The sequence below is a fragment of the Nelumbo lutea genome, chromosome 7, assembly GCF_056320005.1.
Source record: "Nelumbo lutea isolate HS-2025 chromosome 7, American lotus-T2T, whole genome shotgun sequence".
NCBI classification, from domain to species: Eukaryota; Viridiplantae; Streptophyta; class Magnoliopsida; order Proteales; family Nelumbonaceae; genus Nelumbo; species Nelumbo lutea.
The window spans coordinates 14,858,538-14,880,755 of NC_142690.1; the positions used below are offsets into that span (position 1 = coordinate 14,858,538).

Here is a 22,218-nt window from a genome sequence, read left to right on the forward strand (position 1 = left end):
AAATGATTCTCTGGCTGAATGATCCGACCGGTCAACGAAGGTTTCAAAACACTGGATGGGTCTACTTGTAAGGGGGAACCGGGGTACAAGTTAGGCCGAATTGGGTTGAGCATTTGTCAAATTCGAAAGGGCCCGAATCCAATGCAGTTGAAATTCTTTAAATTAGGTAACCCACTTTGCACCCTATTGTCGTGGTACAGGGAACAAATCAAATGGCCTAAGAATCTTCCACATGGCCAACTTGAGTTGAGGCTAACCTTGGTTCGGGGTAGGACTGACTTACCTTGCCACGGTTTGGGCCTGGGTTGACCTCAACCTGGCGCAAATTTCACCCTTAAGCCATGCTAACTTTCTGAGGAAGCACCAGCTTTACACTATCCACAGCACTACACTGAAGGAGTCAACAAGGTTCGAATTGCAGAGAGTCCACTACTTGGACGTTCTTGATCGAATTCAACTAGTGTAAAACGCGTCGGTTGACCGATCATGGTCGTCCCTCAAGCGGCTGATCTTTCACTCCACCGTACAAGAGTTTTTAGTAAAAAAAAACCTAGAAGCAGACAAAAATCTAATATTCTTTTCTAATTTCCACTTTGTTGGCAGGTAAAACAGTGAACACCAACTGTCCTATCTCCTATGTACTACTCTCTTCTGCAAGGCTTGATTCTTTCAACTACCCTTAGATCCATCGGTCTCCCCTACTGAGCATCCAATCCAACGGATTAGATGCTCAGTAGATCCATTACGACAAAGTCCTTAATCTGTCGATAATAGCAGCTGGATAACGATTCCAATCTAACGGTTTAGGCATGGACGGATATCGTCTGTGGACCCATGACTACAAACTGTATGTCGTCGGCTTCTTGTAGATAGCCATTTCCCGTTGGCAACAGTCAAACTGTCAAAGCCGTTGAAAAAAGACAGGAGCACTGGAGAAGTGGCAATATTGTAATTAGAAAGGAATGCAAGTGCATTTTTGAATTGTGGAACTCTACCAAACTTTTCTCTCCTCTTTCACCACGAGGACCAGGGGGCTGGAGCTCTGCTTTGCTGCTGCTGCTCTCTCTCTCTCTCTGCTACTGACATACTGACAGAGAAGAAACAATAAACAAAGAAAAAATTTGTTTTTTTAACTGAGAAAAAGGAAAAAAAAAAGGGTCTTTGAAAAGTGCGAAAATTTCAGCAGAAAAGGGCGTCTGGACTCTGGAGATTGGAATGATCTTAAAACGTCACCAGCCTTCTCTCTTCTTCACTCTCTCGCCTGAAAACAAAAGATCGAAGTTCGAGGTGGGTTGCTCGATCGAAGTTTGTAGAGATAGAGGTAGAGTGAGAAGCAGTGGAGTGATCAATCGCAGCAAAGAGGCAATTTATTAAAAAGAGGGAAGAGGGAAGTCAAAAGAGGCGTTTTGATCTCTAAAGTTGGGGGGTTTAGGGTTTTCCCAATGTCATTTCGTGGATTTTGACATCTTAGTTGGGGTTGGATTGCTGTGAAGTTCGAATATGTTGTTGGCGGTGAGGACGATTCTGGTGATCATCTAGGGTTTGTTTTATGTGGTGGGGTTTGTCTTAGGATTTTGTTATGGTTTTCGATGTCAGTGGCTTGAAAAGTTGGTATCTTTTTTAGCTCGAATAGGTCTTGGATTTTAGGGATTTGAGGGTGTTTTTGTTTTATCTGTGGTTGTACGGGGATGATAGTGTTCCGCCGGCCTGTGTCTGTGTGTGAAGGTTAGGGTTCTTTTTGTTTTTATTCTAATTTGTGAATAGTTAATTGGGTGGCGACGGTGGGCTGATCTTCTTGTACCTAGGTTCCGGAGGTTTCTGTTTTATTTGGGGTTTGGGTTTTTGCTTTTGTAGTTTGTATATAAAACTTTTAATTTTTAGTATTATTACGTGTCTGTGATTGAACGGCTCGTGCAGGGGCTAAGTGTAATAGTGGGGTTGAAAGGTGTGGTTCTGAGTTTGGCTTCTTGGGATTTTTAGGGTTCTTCTTTGGCTACTAAGGTGCTTGAGGGGTTTAGGATTTTCGTTCGTTGTTTTCTTTGTTTTTGGGGGATTAAGGTGGTGATGATGATGGTGATGTATGGGGAGTAGAACAGCGAGGGCTGGTACAGAAGATGGTAAGGAAGCAGCGGGCGGGATGCCGAGCTTCGTTCCTCCGTTACCCGTTTCTCATGCACTGTAATTTCTTTTCTCCTGTCAATCTCTCTCTCTCTCTCTCCCTCCTTTGATTTCTTATTATCCGTATGTGCGTGCTTAATTCTCCAGTGTTGTGATTCTTCTTGTTTTTTTTTTTCTATTTTGAACAGATTATTGGTGGAACGTTTCTACTTCTATATGTTATTATTGCTAAATTTCAATTATATGTTTTTTTTTTTTTTGAGTTTGAATTCATTAGCTTCACTCTTTCTCCATTTCTTTTCAAGTTTTCTGCTTATAGCTGGGATGTACTTGTGGAAATGTTGATCCTTTATTATTATTTTTCCTGTTTTTTGTTCTCTTCTTTTTTTTTAAGATATTATTCTTGCACTTTTTTTTTTGGTTACCAGTGTTGGGAAATTTGAACAGATATGATGTCTTCTATGCAAGTCCATGGGTCCAACCGAAATTAATGAGTTAGATGAGGTTATATTGGTGACAGGAGCCAAACCAAATACCGCCATGTTTAACTATTTTTCTTGGTGCCATTTAATTTTAGATGTACCATTAAAATGTGATTTTAATAATTTGACTCAGAAAACATTTGAAGCAAATGACTCTATAACTTGAATTTGGTATAAATGAGTTTTCCCCATGACCTATTTCATAATATTTGCCAACAAATTTAATGATGTCAATCACAAATGGTTTGGATGTGGAAGAAAGCGTCTTGGTGGTGGTAACCATAGCACTAATGCACTCTATTATCTTGGGGGATACATTCAGGAAAATGATTGTTCAATTTGGATTTGATGTATTAGTGAACCATCATGACATTGGTGCCTCTTGGTGGTGGTAACCATAGCACTATTGCACTCTATTATCTTGGGGAATGCATTCAGGAAAACGATTGTTCAATTTGGATTGATGGATTAGTGAACCATCATGACATTGGCTATTGCCTTTTTTTCCCTTATAGAATAATTTCCATAGTTTTCAATGATTCCAGTTGGTACTGGTTTCAATGTAAAGTCCATTATTCCATTTTATGCTAACAGTAAATTAATGTACCCTCTATAGTTAGTATTAAGGTGGATTTAAAATAAATGAATGCATAAATATTTATGAGGTGGTAATGAGTTCATATCACAATCCAAATGGTCTGACAAATTCTGATGATGCCAACGTTAAAAATGTTTTCAACGCAAAGAAATGTTATTGCATTTGGTGCTAACTATGAAATTTAATGCACTTTAGCTTAAGTAAATAGGGTTTAGCACAGTGATGTATTTGCACTAGAGGCTGTTTTGGTAATTGAAATACGATAATTCTGTTGTAGACTTGTAGTAATCATATTTAAGACTTTAATTTTCGAAAATACTTTCTACTGTCAATGTGTCTGTAGCACTTATGTGTGATGAAGCGCTTGGGGTTACCACCATTCAATGGACCTTCTATTCTTAAGGTTCACTTTAGGATCAAATAAATGTTGTAGCTTTATTGTTCTGTGGGTTGAATAGCTTACAGCAGGGTCTTATTTAAGAATGCTTTATAAAGTAATATTGATGGATATTTTGGCTGGGAATACCTTAAGTTCTAACATCATTCTCCATATAAAAACAAATATATAGTTAACAACTCTTATTTTCTGAGTTATGTTCTTGGTAACTAACAGGTTTTGGTGATCCATTGATTTCAGTGGCACGGATGGAAGTCATGTCCACAATTCTCGAGTATCTGACTTAGGGCCGCTTGAGCAATCCGTTGGATATCGCATAGAGGATGCTGTTAACCTTAGTAGAAGTAAGTATATCCTTTATCCTTGTATGGGATTATCATGAATTCAGGCACTTCCCTTGCTACTGTATCTATCTTTGCCATGTACATGGTATTATTATGTGATTACATTATCCTATCTGGCAGTGATTACTGATGTTATACAAACACACCCTTTCTTGATTTTATTATTATTATTATTATTATTATTATTATTATTATTACTTTGATCAGTAAAAATTTTTCATTAATAACAGAGAGATTAAGATACAATAGCTAAAGATTGCATAGGAAATTGCAATCTCCAGCAATTAGTTACAATTCTGCCCAATACAATGAAGATCTATTTGCCCCTTGTTTTGCTAGGGTATTCGCCATCCCATTTGCATCCCTTTTAACCCAACCAAACTGAGAGTTGAACTTCCTTACAAGTGTGTCAATTTCTCTGAAAATAAACTTAAGCTTCCAAGGTGCTGATGTGATGTTTTTGGCCCAAGAGATGACCAATAGAGAGTCTCCTTCAATTTCTAAGTCGGTTGTTCCTATCTGCTCAGCCATCTTTAGACCTTGAAGTAGGGCTGGAGGTTCAGCCTGTATTGAGTCTCCATAACCTATTAGTTCAGAGTAGAGTGCCACCACCACACCCAGATAATTTCTAAACACACTCCCTATGCCTGCCCTTCCCGGGTTGCCAAGAGAACTCCCATCAAAATTTTTTGATCAGCCCCTTTCTTGCTTTTATGTTCTTTCCTCATCATGAACACACACAGAAACTTGAAATAATTTTTTTTGATAAGTTGAAGAATCATGTGCATTGGCCATCGTTGGTAGTGGGATCTCACCTGTCTCTGCATAAATTTGATACATGTACTTGTGTTGGGTTGTCTACTGACTGACTGTTACTGACCACTTGTTGAATTGGACTTTATCCCCAATCTTGCAATTTACATTACCTATTTTTTATTCAAAATTCACATTTTAAACAGGTTTTTTTTTTGGTTAGTGAAATCCATGCCACTCATGAAGTGGATTATTGGTTGTTGATAAAAATAGTGGATTGTTAATTTGTTATGGATAAAATTAAATGACTATTGGGGGGGGGGACCATTAGTCCTTTACATCTGTTTGTGTTCTAATGGAAGAGTGCCCAGTGGTTGGGCATTGCCCCACTTTAATATTTTCTGTTGCCATTGCCTTTTCTGCATCTATATAATTTAATGATGAATATGGCACTGAACAGAATGGAACGGTGAAGCAGGATTCATGTAGTCAATCCCATATAGTTGGGACGGGGCTTAGATGATGATGACAATGATGATAATCACCTTTTTTGTTGACGTTATTTGTTATATACTTGATTTTTGAAATCTAAGGAGTTTTTATTTCAATTAGAATAGTGGTTGTGTTATGGTCATTCTGATAGTGTCTTGATTATGCAACTTCAGATTCTAATTTGTTTTCACCCTCTGACACATATCTTGTTGAAGACCCTATATTTAATCCAACCAAGTCAAGTGCACAGGTTGTTGCTTCAGATCCTTTGCAGTTTGGTACTTTTAATAAGGTTAGCCACAAATTTAACTTCAAGCGTATTTGGGATTTGGAAAATAGAAAATACTTTTTTTTTCCTGTCATTTTCTGTTATTCATTCCTAATGGTATTTTCTTGTTTCCATTGTTTCTTGTCTGGGATAATAGTTGGTTCCTTCCTCTGAAATAAATCCATCTCCTGCTAGAGTTGGGACTCAAAGATTGCCTACACAAAAGGAACAACCAAATCTGGTTTCTATATCTAGCGGTCATTTTGAGAATTGGGGAGAGTCCACAATGGCAGATGCCAGTCCTAGGACAGATACCTCAACCGACATTGATACTGATGATAAAAATCCAAGGGTGAGGCCTCTATTTTTCCTCACGTAAATCATAAATTTTCCTGTAGCTGTTGTTGAAAAGAGATCCTCATGTAATAGAAAGGCTTTATACTTTGCCCTCTAGACTCTCTGTGATACCATTCTAAATGATGCAAACATGTTATATAGACAGACATATGGCATGAACAAGGTATTGGGCATTGATTAAGAGGTTTAAGTTTCTGATAGACTGATGCAGACATGCTATCCATTTGAAGATTCCATATGACATGGTTGTTCATATGTTTATTTTGAGTGAAAATGTGCAGCTGTGTTTAGAATCCGGGTGGATGTAAAAAACAAATATGTTCCCCTCTAAATTGGCATAGATACATTATTTCTGGCTTCCCTACGGATTCCAAAGTCTCCTTTGTGCAAATAGCTTTAGGTTTTTTTTGGAGCCATATAACAAATAAAGTAGAGGATCAGCTATTCATTTCTGTTGTCTGGTTCCTTTTCTTCAGTGTTTCAGATACAATTTTATTTCTTCTATTACCATATTTGAGTATATCGCATATGCATTGGATTCTTTTACTTATTAAGATGAGATTGAGTTTTTGATTATCAATGAATTTCATAGATGAGCTATGCCTAATGTTTTAGTAATCCCTCGCTCAGATGGAAATGGGTCAGTCTACTACTGCTGTGGTGGCTTCTGATTCTAGTGATCGATCAAAGGACAAAGCAGATCAGAAGGTTGTATGATAGTTCTTTCTTCTCCTTCCTCTTCAGGAATAATACCTGAGCTGAGTTTAAAGATTTGCATAACTTGTTTGATTGTTATCTGGCAGACTCTTCGCAGGCTTGCACAAAATCGAGAAGCTGCAAGAAAAAGCCGATTGAGAAAGAAAGTATGCTCTTTTTTCATTATTTGCTTTCTTAGCTGGCAGTTGACAGGACTAGAAATTGCATGCTTGCATGTGATTCAATTTGGCACATATTACATCAGAAAACAATTCTATTACCGAAAAAATGAAAAAAACCCAAAAGGGCGCAAAACTTAATATCTATATATTTTCTCCTTGTTAAATTGATTAAGTTTGTGTATATTGAGGTAAGGTTTTGTGCCAATAAAGCTTTGGTTGCTAACTCTTGGGATATAGAGATATAATTATTGTGGTAAGGTCTTGTATTAATAATATTTTGGTTGTTAACAAGGGGTGCATGGGAATCAGATGTTTTGGGCTGAGCTGTAATTTTTTGCTTTAATCTGAGGCTGCATCTCGTGCCTCAACTTGGGAACTTTCTCTGTGTATCTTTTTATGCTTTTAATCTATTAATAAATTCACTCATTATTCATCAAATTTTTTTTTTGGTTGCTAACTCCTGGGATACTGAAATTTGAAAAAAGAACTTGCCAGATTGATGGCTGCTTTCTTCCAAAAAAGTTGGTAGTGTCTAGCTAAGGTGGTGGGTGTTGCTGACAAAACTTCGGTGAGAAAAACACTGTTCCGATCTTATCAACTGGAGGTGCATTTTGTGTAGCACTTGATGGTGGGGTTATGATCCCCCTGAAAATGATTGTCTTGTTTGGTAGATTCTACATTAATTGAGGCTTGTTTTGGTACCTTATACCTAGATGAGCAGTTTGGTTTTGTGCCAGGAAGATCAATCACAGGAGCCACAGGAGCCATCCTTCCATTGAGGTGATTGACAGAAAAGTTTAGAAGTAAGAAGAGAGATCTTTTTATGGTATTCATTGATGTAGAGAAAGCATATAATAGAGTCCTTAGAGAGATGATATGGTGGGTTTTGGAAAAGAAAGGAGTTCCATAGGTATGTGGACCTAATATGAGGGTTCGGCAACTAATGTTAGAACATCTGTGGGAGAGACTTCGAATTTTACAGCTTTAATAGGTCTTCACCAAGGCTCTACACATGATCATTGTTTATTTGCACTAGTTATTGGATGAATTTACTAAATGTGTCCATGAGGCATGAGGATCCATGGTGCCTGTTGCTGACATAGTACTAGTTGAGGATTACATACAAAGTTAGGTTTGAGGAAAAATACCTTAGAGTGGCTACTTCATACAGAAAATGTCAAAAGGTTGGGACTGTGTCCAATCTACCCCTTCCAAGACCCCAGATAGCTGGGACCAACATTGGGTAATGGCCTTTTAATACCTTGGAAACAAGTGGTCTTAAAATGATTAAGACTAAAATAGAATATATGCAATATAATAATAGTAGTGTAAACTGTAAATCAGGGTACACTTAGGATTTCAGAGCTGGATATAACTCAATTTGGCCTCTTCCATTGCCTTTATTCAATAATCCGTAATAAAGGAGTGATTGAGACATGTATATATGTGTACAAATACATTTTTTATATGTGTATACATGTATATATATGTGTACAAATACATATTTTATAAATAAATAACATATAATTATGTTGTAGATATGTTCTATGTATTATTTTACATTTAGTTTTTAATTTTTTTATTTATGAAAATAATAAAAATTGGGATTTCCGCCCAAAAAGGTTTTTTCTTTTTTCTTTTTGTAAAAGTAGCGGGGCAAGGTGCCTACAGCTCCTTGGGACGCATAGATCTTGAAAAGTTACCAAAAAAAAAGATCACCCCAATTGGACATCGGAGTGCAAAGTTATGGCCTCTAAAGTTTGCATGCGTTGAGTGTGCAACCCGTGACCCGGTGTCCGGGTCAAACAGGTTGATGGTTGAACTGGCCGGGTCAGACGGTTTTTGATCGACTGACGAGTTTCAACAGAACCAGACCTGGAATCCTGGCCAAGTGATGATTCGAATGGTTCAACCGGCTGGGTCAACAGGGGGTTGGAAACACTGGTTCAAACCCTTGACTGTCCACCTCTGCAGAAGCTGAAGAACTTATTCAGGCGCGAAGATGAACATCAAAACAGGACCAAACCATTGCCCACAACTGATGAACGAAGAAGCTACAGTGGATGAAAAATTGGAAGATTCAGGAACCTCATTGCATAAAGGACATAAGATACTAGGAATATGCATTCCCCTTCTAATCAGCCTGTCTGAACTCTGAAGTTAGGCAACTGCCATGAGCTGCAGTCCAAACCAGGAAGGCTATTTTCGATAGGATGTGAGAGGATTAAAGCTCAAAGGAAATCAAGGTCTTCTCTAGCTGAGATGTTGTTATAGAAAGACTACGTAGAAAAGAAATCTGAGCTCTCCCAAGACCAAAATATTTCATCATCAGCTTGAGGATTAGGTATTATACTTTGAGTGAGGCTTGACAACTCAGGCATTGGACTGATCTTCCAATCATTGGGATTTCTTCTAAAAGTAGGGCCCCAAATTGCTTCTCCATTCACACAGCAAAACCCCCACACCATTTATCATGCCAGAATTTGATATGATTACCTTTGCCTACTTTGTATCTGATGCCCTTCAGGAAATCGGGAAGAAAAGTAATATGTTACTCCAAAGAGCACAACTCCTTGGGGGGAGACAAGGACCCGAGTCCCAACCAAGGTTTGTGAGCCCATACTTATCTACAATGATCCTTCTCTAAAGGCTAGCTTTAGCATTATTGTGGATATGGGAACAAAGTTGTGGTGCTTTAGGAGTACTATACTTATGCTACACTAAAAAAATCTTAGCCTTCATACTTAAAATTGTTGATGAACACACATACATCATGCATATGTTGGTTTGGGTCAGATTTCTTGATCCCTCAATCCTAACCGAACCTGAAATTAAGTTGGCTTAGGGGTCCAACTCAATTTGCATTCCCAATGCCTTGAGAACCATGGATGAAAATAGCATTTATTTTACCACATGAAAAGGACAATTAGATCAATAAATGATCACAACTAATAGGCAGATTACTACATGATGAATATATTTTTTCAGGAGTACATAGAAGCTTTTAAGTTGTGAATCTTGCAGTTACTGTTACTCGTTGAAGTCTTTGTTGCTCTAAGACAAGTACTCATGGTCCTTGGGTCTTGGCATTGTACTTGTTTAATTTGCATTGATATGGTTTTTGTTCTTAACATTGACTGTGACTTCTATTGATAAAAATATTTTAGATTAGAAGTGGTTTCCCTTGTGCCACACTCGTGGTGCAACCTTATGTTGTGCAGGGCAATCAAAATTGGTAGTGTTGCCTATGTTTCAAGAGTTTTTCGTGCTTCTTAATGTGAAGTTAAAAAAATGGGAGAACTTTTTTATGTCATAGGCAATTTGGCCATATTTGGATTGGTTGATGTGGCCCGAGTCTGTGTCTCCATGGATATGCTGCTTTAAAGTTGGATGGAGGTGGCAAACTCTGCACCTACTCCATCTATTGCCTGTCCTCTGTGGTCACCACCAACCCTTGGGTTTATAAAGTTAAATTTTGATGGTAGCAGTGAGAGCCATCCAGGGCCTTCAGAAGTAGTTGCAATGTATTCAGGTTCCATTGGGGGTGGTGGCTCTCTCAGAGCTGATATGCTTTAATGGAAGGTCTAAGGAAGATAAAGGAGCTGAATATCCAAAAGCTAGTTGTTGAAGGAGACTCAAAGCTGGTTACAGGACAGTGGAGTCTGGAAATGTGCCAATGAGAAGAGGGAGGTTGGAAGTTCAGATTCATAGGGTGAAGAGAACTGCAAATGCCTTTGCAGATACTTTGGCAAAGCGGGAGGTGGGAAGGGATCAAATGTTTGGGCTATTTTATAACTCATTTTCTTGTTCTCTTGGGGAGAGCCAAGTCACTTTATTTCTTTAATAAAACGAGTTTCTATTATTGATAAAAAATGTGGCCTGAGTTCTGCACCATCAGTGTTGGTCAAGTCAACTCTGTAAAAACCTCCAGAGATAACATAGATTGGTTGTTTTCATATGAGCTTGTGGGCTCCATGTGAAAAAACCCCGTTTTTTCATGGGAACTGCTCAGACACAGGAAAATCATTGAAGGCCTTATTTACGTGTTTTGATTTTTTTTGTTTACATTTCTTATATTTATGCATTTTTTTCCTTTGTTTCCCATTGTTTGGGTTATTTACTTATTTTCTTATTGTATTGACACTATTCTGCTTTGTTTTTTTGTATTGTTAAGGCATATGTCCAACAGCTAGAGAGTAGCCGGCTTAAACTGACTCAACTTGAGCAGGAGCTCCAACGAGCTCGCCAGCAGGTTTGATTTTATGATCTATTTCATAATCTCTGGTTTTAGTTTTAAAATTGAGATCAGTATTGGCAGATTCAGTTGTCATTGACTTTACTCTTTTAATTCTTATCCTTATTGTAGGGAATATTTATTTCAAGCTCAGGGGACCAATCTCATTCAATGAGTGGAAATGGTATTTCTTTCTTCTCTCCTCTTTTCTATTTCTGCCTACATTATCTTTCCTCAGTTGTGTTTTGAAGACTGGGATATTTGCTGAAGTTCATCAATGTATAAATCGTGTGCACAAGTTTCTTCTGTTTCTATAATAGTCTTGTGTATGCCTTAGATGCAAAAAGCTTCAGAAATAAAAAATGGGTTTCTGAATTTTACCAATAAAGAAGATTTTCTGGATTTTAGGCCTGCTGTATATGGATATGGTGACAAACTCAGGGCAAGCAGCAGTTGCATTGGGAACTCATCTCTACATTTGGATTATATACATGAAAACAATGAAAAATGGGCAACAATTATTTATAACAGAATGCAGTTATATATATATATATACAGAGAGAGAGAGAGAGAGAGAGAGAGAGAGAGAGAGAGAGAAATCCTTTGTTTGCAGTTATAGCTATTGTTTCATGCAAGTGATTTTTCTATCGATTAAATTGTTCTATAGGGGCTTTGGCATTTGACATAGAATATGCACGTTGGCTGGAAGAGCACAATCGGCAGATCAATGAATTAAGGAATGCGGTAAACTCCCATGCCAGTGACAGTGAGCTCCGTATTATTGTCGATGGTGTTATGGCACACTATGATGATATTTTCAGGCTTAAGGGCACCGCAGCCAAAGCTGATGTTTTCCACATACTGTCAGGCATGTGGAAGACTCCTGCAGAGAGGTGCTTTCTGTGGATTGGTGGCTTTCGTTCTTCTGAACTTCTTAAGGTGACAAATAGTTCCTAGCTGGTTTCCATTCCTTTGTCATGATTTCTGCAACTGCAACTAATTGCGATTGTATCTCCACCGCCCTAGAATTGCAGGAATTAATTATTCTGTTTCTCTGCTTTTTTTACTGCCTAAACCATGTGGTTAACAAGTAACCGTATGTAGTTGACGACATGGTTCATATGGATTTGTGTAGCTTCACATAATTGCCTGATTTGCAGTGGTGGTGATCATTCTTGATCCGGCTTGGCCTGCAATAAATGTTATACTTTAATAATGTGTGTTAGCAGAGGAAAGCAATATATGTGCTTTAGGCTGTGTTTGGTTGAAATGCAATTGAATTTGCACTGATGCAATGGCAGTGCAAATGATTTGAGTGTAAATTCTGACCTATTTTTGTTTCCAATTTTAGCTTATTTTGTTTGGTTGCAGTACAAATGAAGTAAATTAAGACATGAAGCAGAATAAAGTAAAATCCAAAACAAAACTAAACGAGAATTTGCATTTTTTACATTTGCACTCCCAATGCATTTGTACTAGTACAAATAAAATTGCACTGCAACCAAACACAGCCTTAGTAAATCACCGTATCCGGTGTCCTTGGTTGGGGAGGTGTAATGAAGTGGTGAAGCAGTCTGATTTGAGGCAATGCAGAGTGTATCACTTGGTGCTTATTTGTAATATGACAGTTGGGGAGATAATACTGGTGGTTTATGTTGATATTTTCATCATTGGAAGTGATAACCAAGGGACTGAAAAAATTAAATAATTTTGAGGGAAGATAACTGATTTCATTAAACCAAAAAAGGGAGGGATGTACAAAGCCTATTCTGCGCAACAAAAACAAAAGACAAAGCCCTCTAAAATGGCAAAGTATGAGTGCTATACAAAAAGTCCCTTCCCAGCCCAGATTTAGGTAGGCTATCAGCCACTTGATTTAGTTCTCTAGGAATCCATCTAAAGCTGCAATGTAAGCAAGAGGCAAGCTCCCTGATTTCTAACAGCCGATGGGATAACTTCCCTAGATCCAGAGTCTGTCTGTCCTGAAGCCTAATTAATGACATTTCTCGAATCTCCTTCCACTGCAATGAACCATAGCTGATGTGATTTGGCTATTCTGAGGCCTTCCAAGAGGGCCCTTTCCTCTGCTTCAGAAGCATCAGCAGCCTTGGCTGGGCCACTATAGGAGAGGTTGCCATTGGAGCAGGTCAATTCTTATGTATGCCATTCTGGCTGATACCATCAAAAGCTTTGTTATTCATTACCCAGCTGCCAATGTTAGTCAGGGTACGATCTCGAAGAGTCTCCAATGAGGAGTAGTTCTCATCAAATAATTTCCTATTTCTTTCCTCCCAGATATTCCACATAAGAGCATGAACAATTGCTTTCCAGAAGCAGCTTCCTCTCTTGCTCGAATTCGGCTTTAGCCCTTCCCAAGAGTTGATAAACTCTGTAACAGAAATAGGGGGAGTCCAGCTGAGATTGCTCCTGGCTAAGGAATCAAGAAAGAACTGTCAAAGACTTCTGGCCACAGCACAGTTAATAAACAGGTGACCGATAGATTTGACAACATTTTCAGAGTATGGACCCTGGCACACTGTGCTATATCTTGGGCATTGAGGTGGCTTGTTCAATTTTCCAAATATGGCATTAGTCTGTGTTAGATAAAAGCATGTGCTTAATATTCTTGATGAGACTGGGCTTTTGGGTGCATGACTAAAGAGGAACTATATGCTGATCCAGGAAGGTACATAAGACTGGTGAGCAAGTTAAATAATCTATCACTAGGCCCAATATTTCATTTGTTGTTTGTTTATGCAGAATCCTTAGTTTCTTCATTGGGAATCTATGATTAGATTAGTCAAATTTTTGAAGGAATCTCCGGGCCATGGGCTTGTTGTACAAGACAAATGGTCATTTAGAAGTGGAAGGTTATACTTATGTTGACTGGGCTGGTTCTATTGGTGACAGGAGATTAACTGCTTGGTATTTTGTTGGTGGTACCCTACTGTCACTTGGAAGGAAAAGAAACAAGGTGTGTGGCACGGAGAAGTGCAGAAACTGAGTATAGGGTGATGGTACATACTGCATGTGATGTGAGCTGGTTTGTCTCCAATATTTCATTTAGGAACTTGCGTGCATAGTTCTAACCATATATCTATACTCTCGATATGCAAAATTTTAGGAATTTGCATATCAAGAGTTCTGTTCAACTGAAACTCTTGTTTTTTTTTTTTTTTAATTTTTTGATTTCTTGTCCATACAGATCAATATCAAGTTATTTCACTAAACGAATAAGATATGTCAAACCTTAATATAAAGTGTTTCAGTGACCCATAGATACGATACACCCGATATGGAGCGTGAGACTTTATTGTGACAACCAAGTGGCATTTCATATTACTTCTAATCCAATGTTCCATGAAAGAACAAAACCCATTAGAAACTATTGTGATTAAACATGATTGGATAATGCCATGACGGTATACAAAATAGAAAAAAAGCATGAAATAGAAGAAGGCAATGGAGCTCTTTTAAGTTTTCTTCCAAGCAGTGGTTTGTTGGTTTGGAGTTGCCACAAAGAATGACATGCCAAATGCTTGAGGTTGCACTCTTTCTTTGAAAAACAAAGGCTCCAAACTAATTGTTCAATATAATTCTATTCTTGCAGAGATATGGTTTATATTATTTTTGAGACTGCATCAACACCAAATTTAGAATATATCTATTTTATTAGTCAGCGCCTGGACACCATGACTATTGTTTTGAAAACTGTTCCGGTCTGGACATTTGGACTGGTTGACCCGGGGACTGGTCACGAGTCCAGGTCCGGTTTTGGATCCCAAAACCATCCGACCCGGGTTTAGACCAGTTGGTCGGACTGTTTGATCTGGGAACCAGTGGCGAAATCCATTGAGGCAAGCCCAAACATGTCCATCCTAGGGTCTAGAATTAGGCTAATGCAATTAGAAAGAAAATGAAGAGATTGAAAGTTGCACATTCATGAATTGTGCAGTGCCTGAATGTGTTTTGTATGTTCAATTTTATTTTTTACATTTTAACTTTGAATGTGTTTTATGCAAGGTTCAAAGTATCGATAGGATACGAGTTTCGGCCGTATCGTATCGGTACTTAGAAATGGCTGAAACTCTATTTTTTTTTATTTTTTTTTTCAAATTTTGGTTTTTTGGGAAGCTTTTAGCATGCTTTTTATTATTAAAAAAATTGGGTGTCTGAAACACCTGGAAACAGGCGTTTCGGACCGTATTGTTTTCAAAAGATACAATACGGTACACCCGATACGGGGCGTATCGTATCGATACTTTGAACCATGGTTTTATGTGCAATATTTATGTATTTTAATACTAGTTTTATATGTTTTAATCTTTTAGCATTTCTTGTTTTATTTTTGAAATTGAAAAACTTATGCACCTCACTTAAAAAAACATCTGGCTTGCCTTGTGCCTTGTGCCTCAGGGGAAAAAAAATCCCCTTATGTTTTTTTTTTGGCTGCTTGCACTTTTAAAACACTGGTCCACTGAGATCTTGTACGGGTAATCGTGCTGGTTGGGTATAATAATTTCCTTATTTTATGTAGTTTCTGTTGTGGGATACTCTGCTTGAATCTTAATATTCCTTGGTATAATAATTTCCTTATTTTATGTAGCTTCTGATGTAGGATACTTTGCTTGAATCTTACATATTCCTTGATTTAATGTTGAGACCCTTTAGGTGTTTACTGTTAAGAGGTTTTGTGTTTTATTAAGATCTGCAGGGTTCTTGTTGTAATTTGTAAGGGAAGAGTTAGCATTTAATGTGGTGATTTAATTGCGTTTTTTTCATGGATCTTCTGTGGATATGAAGTGGCTAGATTCAGACTCTAAGATTTCTATGTTGCTTTTTTTAGATGGTTGAGCCTATGTTGTGCATTGAAATTTTTAGGTCTTGATGACTATTATTTCCATATTTATCACATCTTCTAGGAAGAATCTAGATGAATTTAGTAGGGAAGACTCCACTTTTGAATTGATACCATTTATCTGCTGTTAATTGTCTTTTAATTTTAATATAATTTTCTGGAATTTCTTCTTTATTAGAGAAGTTCTTTGGGTAATTGAGTCTTAGACTGGGAAATCTTTGTTTTGGCAAGGATTAGTTCATAGCCTTATTCCTCTTCTTCAAAAGAGTTGATGTGTGGAAGTCGGGATCTGTATGCATATCTGTTTTGAATTTTAATATATTTGGTTGGTGCATTTTTTTTTAGTTATGGTTTTCTTGATTGAGAATAGGAAATTTGTTAATGAAGACAAGAGAAGGCAAACTATCAAGGCCCAATCAAGGGGGTGTCAGACCATACACACAATCATATAAAATTGCAAAGAAAGCTGTTTTTCTTTTCTGTCTTTTCTGATAATTCTGTATTTCACTTTGTCTTAGTCCTGCTTCAGTGTTGCAAGATGGCGTTGAAAACTTTATATACAGTTGGCAATGTTGTGTTTTGTTGGTTCTCAATTTCTCTTAGGATGAATCCAGTCCTCTTAAAATTTGCTAATGCTAACTTAATGTGGGATTGGAATTTGAATTTTAATTCTTCTAGTATAATTCTTAATTGTTATACAAAACTCGCATGTTGCAGCTTCTTGTGAATCAATTAGAGCCTCTGACTGAGCAGCAGTTGGTGGGCATCTGCAACCTGCAGCAGTCTTCTCAACAGGCTGAGGATGCCTTGTCTCAAGGAATGGAGGCATTACAGCAGTCCTTGGCTGAGACGTTGGCCAGTGGGTCTCTTGGCCCTTCAGGTTCGGGGAATGTTGCCAACTATATGGGTCAGATGGCAATGGCTATGGGAAAGTTAGGAACCCTTGAGGGTTTCCTTAGGCAGGTAATATCTCCTATTTGTTTTACTGCTGCTGCTTTTAAATCCGTGTATTCCTTTTGCAGTCCAATATAGTTTGCTGCTTCCTTATTTCATTTTTTGTGAGGCCTGCCTTACATCTGTTGTTCTTGGAGGGTTATTTATCTCACTTCAAATGTTCCTGTTACCGTTGTACAATCTATAATGCATGTGCAACTTTATCGTGGCCAATTCTTTTAATGTGACACTTAGACAAGGTTGTTTGTGAAAATTTTAAGCTGGTCCTACAAACTGGAACATGGTGAAAGTGTCACAGCTTTGAGAACTGAGAACTGAGTGCATCCAAGCCAACAATTCCCTACAGCTAAACATGTCAATGATACATGGATACTAAATTAGTCAGGATATAGTTATGTTATGTAAGGATAAACAAAGACAATAGAACAGGTCATTGGTATTGTTTTAGAATGGCAAAATGACACATGGCAGAAAAGTTATGCCTCTCTCTCTCTCTCTCTCTCTCTCTTCCCCCCCCCCCCCCCCCCATAGCAGTAAAGAGATGCATCTAATCATTTATCACAATGGTACTTAGCAGCTTATACAATAAGAAGTTAGATCTCATTGGACAGGAAGCAGAAGCTTATACAATAGAACAGCTCATTGGATTTCATTTTAGAATTACAAAATGGTACATATCAACAAAGAGATATAGCATCCAAAGATACATTTTTCTCTTTCCCTCTCTCTCTCAACATCTGACGTGATACATAGCAGCAAATACATGACTGGATGTAAACATCATAGCAGTACAGCTAACATCATAGCCCCTTGCTATCAACATTTCAACCTCAAAAATACAGCTGACATCATAACTAGGGGTGCAACTTGGGGCAGGTTGGGTTGGATTGAGGGTCATCACAGGTCTCAAACTTAGGGCTCGGGACTTGCCCAACTTGTAGTCAAGCCCAAGTTTACCAACCCAGGCTCAACCTGACCTCAACCCAACACATCTTAGGCTGGGGTCAATCTCGGGTGGGTTGGTCAGGTATGTAGGTATTTTTTGAATGTAATTCATCTTTCATTGGGCTTTGTAGCTCAATTTCTGGCTAGAATAGATTGAAAATATGCACAGATGTCATTAATAAGTGCATATATACATAATTCATATATGTATACATGTAGATTTACCAGTAAAAAATATATTTTTATATAAATAAAATGCATAACATGTGTTCGTATTTTTATATGCTTATGCATGCATGTGAGTTTAAACTAATCATATACATATTGTAAATAACTAAATAAAGTTTAGGGTGTGTATGTAATATACATACATGTTATAAATACATAACAGAATATTCACATGTAGATGTGTATATCATAAAATGTCAGGTGGGCTTCAGAGGTCTCAACCCAAGCCCAGCTTGAGTTTTCTGACCCAGGCCCAGCTTGAGTTCAAAAAACTCAAGTCTTATCCGTGCAAAAGCTTGGGTTGGACCTGCTTATGTTGCATCCTAATAATATTATAATAAAAGTAAACTAACCATTATCATAACTAACCAGAAGTACAGGTGATGACCCAAGTTAAATAAACAGATCACAAATAGAGGTTGGACAGTCACCAGTGACTTCTAACAAGTTGCAAGACAAGCACAACCAAAGGATGTAGCATAAACCAACAATGAAGAATGTAAAGGAAATCATTAAAGATTAAACCTGATGAGCCTCAATTGAGGTGAGACAATCACCATTACATGATAACCATAATTTATTTTATGGTGGTGATTGGAAGCACAGTCCAAACCTGCTGTTACTCTTCCTTCCAAGAGGTCGTTCATGCAAATTATCTGGTTATATTTGATCTAGTAATATGATAATCATACTTCCCAATTAACTTTCCCAAATATTTTTTTTTATCAGCAAAAGGATAATTTATTAATTTTAAATAACTTCCTCAAATAATTGGTGGCCTCAACCCTCTCAAATGATAGACATGATATTTCAATACCAAACCTAATGGATAAGATCATATGATGAAGATTTCTTGGAAAAATAGAATGCAAAGTCTTAATAAAATTGACTCAATACTCAAATTTTCTTTTAATTGTCTATTTTGTTTCACTAAGTTAATGTATGAAACCAACGATGTAGCATAATTGTGCTGCAAAAATATTCATCATTATAAAATTCACAATTGTGCTTCTTTTCCTCCTTTCTGGGGAGTTTATCAGAGAGATATGTCTCCCTCCCTCCCTCTCTCTCCACATAGCAGAAGATACATCAAAGAAACTGAACCATATCTCAAGAGATGCATATAACTGAAATGGATCAAACAGTAACAACTGAAGAAGTAAAACTAAATAGTGCTTTGTTGACCAAGAAATTAGAGAATAAAACCACATAAATATTAAGTAAGAATTAGGAATCTGAAATTAGTACTTTTTCAGATTGCAGAGTCTGTGCAAGTGGAATAAATTGGTTCTAAAATAGAGAAATCACAGGACATTGAGAGAATGTGCAGATGAGAAACAAGTTCCAGATTTCAATATAATAAGTATAAAAAGTGATGGATGCAGACAAATGCTGGAAACCAGATCACTGTGGACATAGATTACTAATTAGCACTAGAAGCATGATAGCACCAGAGTATAGTGATGTTGATGATAGAAAAATCACAGAAGGAAAAAGTACAGAAGTGTAGAAAATTCGAGGATACAATATCACAGAAATTGCAGGAGGTATACTGGATTGCAATAATGATAGCACTAGTAATATCAGATACATAAATATCTGATTACAGTTGTCAAGGCAACGCCTAGGTGACAAGGCACCCTTTGAGGCTCGCCTTGCCTAATTGCCAAGCAGTTTTCTACTTCCTACTATAAAATACTTTTTTATTCGTTTTTTTTTGATATTATAATTATAAAATAGACATTATTAAACTAAAATAATCATTTTGTGTTTATACACTAATTTCCTTTTATTATTTTCTTATTTATTAGGGTTTAATCAACACAAACATTGCTAAATATTCATCAAAAAGAAAAAAAACACAAACATTGCTAAATGCTGTACTGAACCCTGAAAGACTTAAAAACCTGAACTAATAAGGAAGAACTTAAAAATTTTATCTAATCAGCACATTTTCCTCTTCCATATATTCTTCTTCTTCTTCTTCTTCTACTTCTTCTTCTTCTTCTACTACTACTACTACTACTACTACTACCATCATTTACTGGTGTTGTTAGGGATGCCAATGGGTCAGGTTTGGTACGGGTTTTGCGTCCACCCTATCCCAACTGTCCAATGTTTCCACCTGTACCCAAGAAAATTCTGTAACTTGGTAGTTTCTGAACCTGCCCCGACCTTATATGTTCAGCCCAATGCAGGCTGCAGCCTTTCAATTGTATTTTGTTATTACACATTTAAAAATCTAGAAGCCATTAACTTCAGTTGGAATTTGACTTATCACTTATGTGTTCTAAGGTGTCAGTTCATAGTGAAAGAAGAGAAATCAGAATAAATATGAAAAGAAATCCTAAATTTTAAGGCTATGGAGATAGAAGCCATACAAAATTACAGGAATATCCTATATTTATATGTATATATGTAGGGGTATCATGATACGGGGGGGTGGGTCAGCAAAACCCAAACCCGACTTCCGTTAAAGAATCGGAACTCTAACCTGACTCTACACCTGAATAAACATGGCCCTAACCTGACCATGGGTGGGTTTAGTGGTTTACCATTTAACCTGATCCAATCCATTGGCATCCCTAGGTGCCGTCAATATCTTCCACTGTCGTCAGAGAAGCACAGCAGGGAGATCTCAAGATGAGTGATTTCAAGCTCTAGAGTTCAAAATAGATTATGAAGGGGCAATTTCTGTCATTTTGGAGGACTTTGGGTTTACTTTAGACATTGGCCCATGCTTGAAATGTGTCTGGCCACATACCGTACCTGGGCCATGTCTTAACAAATAACAAATCAGCTCTTTTTTTTTGCTTGCAGATGGTGAAATCAGATAAAAACACAAACAGCCCTGGTGGTCTGAAAAGCAAGTTCTTTAGACTTCAGACGCTGGTTCACTGGAATCAAATGCCACCTAAGTGATGTTCTGATTGGTGTCACGTCATACCACTTGATGCACACTTAAATGGTATGACATTAAATTCTGTAATATTTGGCGTGGTCTGATACTTGAAGAACTGGTATGTGAGGGGAATGCTTCAAAGATGCATACCACACTGACGTCATTACCATATTGTCTTTTGGGCTTACCTGGAAACTTAGACATTTGCAACGATGGACTTGGCTATCAAAAAGTTTGAAGCCAAAATCGTATCTTACCACAAAATGCAACTACATAACATGTATCATCTTCAGCTGAAATCTAACCATATATAAGCATCTGAGTTGGGATAAGTGCGAGGTAGAGTTTGCAGGATCTAGTTAGTATTGGTGACAAGCTCTCGACATCTTGGTTACTATTGGATGATAATCTATTTTTGTTTCTCTTATCCGCATGTATTCTATTTCTATAATCGTTATGATGATCTCGTCATCTTCATGTGCTACACTGGATGTTTTATATAATCCATTTTTGGTTCTTTTACACTTATGCATTCTATGATTTTATTGTTCTTCTGAAACTACCAGGCTGATAATTTACGGCAACAAACACTGCAACAAATGCATCGAATATTGACAACACGCCAATCAGCTCGTGCTCTCCTTGCCATAAATGATTATTTTTCCAGGCTTCGTGCGCTTAGCTCTCTCTGGCTTGCCCGCCCACGGGAGTGAGAACCCACCCATGAATCCCATATGATATCAATCTGGAAAGTATACTAATCTTGCCGATGGAGGGTCATGAAGCTGTAAATCTGGGTGTTCAGGCATGCAATACTAACAGCCATAAGCGATTTAATCTTTGGGTAGCTCTCTGTTTGCAGTTGTTGGGACTTGGGGTATAAAGATCTTCCAATTGGAGTACAAGGTCCCAATCCTCTCACATGTAACAGTTGACATATTGGTTGCTCAGGTGTATGTTGTATGTTGATTTCTTAACTAGAACAGTACTGGCAATAATCTGTCAATGGCATTTGCAATCAAGATTTACAAACTTTTGTCAGGCCAACCATTTCTCCTGGGCATGAAATACTTTGTCGGGTTGAGTGAGAACCCACCCATGTTTTAATTTTTAAAGGGTGGTTCTGTGAGTGAGCGTTAGTTGTGTACCATGATAGACCATAGATGATTGAAATATACTCTTTGTTGTATGCGATTTGACGCTCTCTGGCCATTGTGAATGAGCCGAGTTTCCCAGTTCCCATTGTTGTGGTTGATGAGAACACTTAAGCCGTTAAGCGGGCTGTGGAACCAACGAGAAGGTTTCATGCCAGGAGGCCCGCATCTTTTATAATGGGGCCTACGAATTTATTACTGGCGTAGAACTTCATCATTTGCATTTGTCGGATTAGCTGAGCGCTTTAGCTGTTCA

At 37.7% G+C, this 22,218-nt stretch overlaps 1 protein-coding gene across 3 annotated transcripts; it reads left to right on the plus strand.

The window, feature by feature from the left end:
* Positions 1-1,003: 1,003 nt before the first annotated feature.
* On the plus strand, positions 1,004-21,855 carry LOC148845251 (transcription factor TGAL1-like). Of its 3 annotated transcripts, XM_088954055.1 has the most exons (12): positions 1,012-2,178; positions 3,836-3,939; positions 5,400-5,476; positions 5,610-5,804; positions 6,440-6,517; positions 6,613-6,672; positions 10,862-10,939; positions 11,054-11,105; positions 11,589-11,860; positions 16,497-16,742; positions 20,727-20,874; positions 21,375-21,855. In XM_088954055.1, the coding sequence occupies exons 1-11, from the start codon at positions 2,081-2,083 to the stop codon at positions 20,826-20,828; spliced, it is 1,362 nt and encodes a 453-aa protein (XP_088810181.1). In that variant the 5' UTR covers positions 1,012-2,080; the 3' UTR covers positions 20,829-20,874; positions 21,375-21,855. The 3 variants fall into 3 exon arrangements, with proteins under 3 accessions (XP_088810180.1, XP_088810181.1, XP_088810182.1); XM_088954054.1 differs by lacking the exon at positions 20,727-20,874 and having other exon boundaries at positions 1,004-2,178; XM_088954056.1 differs by lacking the exon at positions 20,727-20,874 and having other exon boundaries at positions 1,031-2,178; positions 3,812-3,939.
* Positions 21,856-22,218: the final 363 nt, after the last annotated feature.